Consider the following 2,770-nt stretch of genomic DNA (forward strand, 5'->3'; position numbering starts at 1 on the left):
AAGGACAAACTAGTGTCGAGCTTCACATCACCCAAATGTCCAGGAGTCTAATGACAGTAGGTCCCCATTTCCATTAAATCCCACAGTAACCGCTGTGTGATGTGGGGGAAAGGCTGGCTCCATCCCCAGCTTGCTGCTGGTGGTTTGTCCCTTGGTAGTCACTGCTGCCCCACCCTCTGCCTCTGCACTTCCCACCTCAGCTTGTCCTGAGAGGTCCCTAGGGTGCCGGGTCCCACACCCGGGCCCAGCTGTGCCCAATCACTGTGCCCACCTGGACTCCTCCCCCTCCAGCCTCCTCACCACGGAGCCCCTTTGCTGCCTCCACTGAATCTAGGGGCCCCTGCTCTGCTGGGCTGGGTGTACCCTGCTGGAGACCCCTGCCCTTACACCATCCAGGCCTGCTGCCCCTTCCCTCCCCCATCCCCCATCCCCAGGGTGGAGCAGGGTCTTCCTCTAATTCCCCACAACCTTCCAGACCCCAGATTACAACCAAGCAAGTTTCTACTTAAGGTTTAAGGCAACAGGAAGTGACTTAAAACAGTGGCCAATGACCAGTACAGCCATACGTTTCTGCCCTGGATGCCTCTGTCCATACCACCTACACCCATCCCTTGCTTTATTGGAGGCCAGTAGAAGCAACTGGCTCCCCTCCCCCTGCAGAAATGCCCCCAGGCATGTTGCTTCCCTTGGTGTCAAGGCACAAAGCACAGTGAGGCTCTAATGAAGGGATTCACCTGCCCTGGGCAGGGCTGACCCCTATGTCCCACTCTTAAATTCACCTCAGCTTGAGGTGCTGGACTCTGGGAATATCTGCTCCCTCCAAGGTATATCTCACTTTATTCCCACCCACACAGATGTGGTCTTGCTTGCAAACCCCAGTTTCACAGCAGGACAATTCCCTCAGAACTTCTTAAACCAACATCTGTCTCTCCTGATGCCTGGAGTATTTCATTTCATGAGTCAATTGTTTGGGGTGTGGATACTATGCTTCTGCTGAGAAGTGTCAATTTCTGCCCTATTCATTTTCACCATCCCTCCCTCACTGGGGGTCAAATTGAACTGGGGCATCTTTTCTAGAGACTTGAGGTCAGTGCTCCAAATGATTTGTGAGCACCAGCTTGAACAAGAGCACACACACCCTGAGGCAAGGAGACCTCTGAATCCATGCCAAGAAAAGAAACGCAGCTACCTAGATAGTTCTATATGACTGCAACTAAAGGACCTGCCAAATCACTGTGACCCCACGGAACCTCCCTGCCTGCCTCTTCCAGATCAGGGTGAGTGCTCATCTCCCTTGTGGACCTGAATCAAAGGAGCAGTGACCTGAGGGTAGCTTGAAGTCTCCCATTAAAAATGGACATGGCTTTCAACTTTTATATGAAACCTTTACTGCTCTATCCAAGGTTTTACAGGGGCACAATTATAGGTGAGAAGACAATGGACAAGTTTAGATTTACATGTTTGAACCTGAATTCCTGACCTCAGAAGAGTACTTCTCATCCAGACACTCCCTTCCGGTTACATTCAGTTAACAGCAACTTTATCCATGTCATCTCACTGACCTCAAGGACACTGGGTACCACCTGGACTCCTATTTTCCCCTCACACCTGCACTGGGTTGATCAGAAAATCCAGCTGACATCACCAGAATCCAACACACTCTTGCTTGCATCTTTGGCTTAGACATATTTGAAAAATAAAAAGGAAGATGTTGATGAGTCTTTGAATGCCAATTTTGTGTGGTTTATTAGGAAAGAATTGGTTTACAGAATCAGAAAGCAGTACAGAGATACAGGATGGAGAAGCCACAGGAAGGGGGGGGGGGAAGAAATGGAAATAAGCATTTCAAAAGTAAAATATCAAGAAAATATAACATTGAAAATCATCACTCCACCTTGTTGGGCCCATAATTTGCTGATGGATGGAAAAGAATTGTGTTGTTGTTTTTCATTTGGAGGGAAGATCTCACGGACCAGAGGATCAAACCCCTCAGCCTGAGAACCAGTCTCATGTCACCCTTGTGACACTCAAATCAGGGAGGGCTGGCAGAAACAAAGAAAATCTTACCAAGGAGGCAGCTCCCTGCAGCATCTTCTCAGAAGTGGAAGCCGCCCCCTAGTGGCAGCACTGCCTCTTGCAGCACCTCTGCTGACAGCAGCACTTCTGCTGACAGCAGCCCTTCCCGCAGCCGCAGCCGCAGTCACACGAGTGGCGGCGGCACGTGCGGCGGTAGCAGCAGACCACGGGGGTGTTGCAGCAGCTCCCGCAGCAGCCCCCACAGCAGCCGCAGCAGGAGCCTCCCCGGTAGCACCTGTACGAGGTGCAGCTGTCACAGCCGCCACAGCCACCACCGCAGCCACCACAGCCACAGCCACCACCGCAGCCACCACAGCCACAGCCACCACCGCAGCCACCACAACCACAGCAGCCCATAGTGTCAGCAGAGAGGACTCAGGAGAGGGGAGGACGGAGACTCAGGAGGAGGTGAGGGACGTCTGATGCTGCCCTCTGCTGGGGGGGGCCCTTATATACCATCTTCAGGAGCTGAGCCCAGAGACCCAGCCTGTGCCTTGTTGTTGTTTATCCCACTTCCCATACAAGTTCTCACGAGGCCTCTTACGTCCTTCCTTGTTGGCCAGCTGATATTGCTAAATCCCATCTCTTAAACCTATATTTGCATTAGAACACACTTCTGAGAGCTTTGTGCCCATAAGAATGTAAGTGTGTATGTATGTTTTGCCCCGGGGTCTAGAATAGTGCCTGGCCTGAT

General features: G+C 51.8%; 1 protein-coding gene across 1 annotated transcript; it reads right to left on the reverse strand.

The window, feature by feature from the left end:
• Positions 1–1,825: 1,825 nt before the first annotated feature.
• LOC141577662 (small cysteine and glycine repeat-containing protein 9-like) lies at positions 1,826–2,494 on the reverse strand. Its single transcript, XM_074363237.1, has one exon. It carries the CDS (start codon positions 2,431–2,433, stop codon positions 2,116–2,118), a length of 318 nt encoding a protein of 105 aa, XP_074219338.1. The 5' UTR covers positions 2,434–2,494; the 3' UTR covers positions 1,826–2,115.
• Positions 2,495–2,770: the final 276 nt, after the last annotated feature.

Source organism: Camelus bactrianus, chromosome 5 (genome assembly GCF_048773025.1).
Source record: "Camelus bactrianus isolate YW-2024 breed Bactrian camel chromosome 5, ASM4877302v1, whole genome shotgun sequence".
In the NCBI taxonomy this organism is placed as follows: domain Eukaryota; kingdom Metazoa; phylum Chordata; class Mammalia; order Artiodactyla; family Camelidae; genus Camelus; species Camelus bactrianus.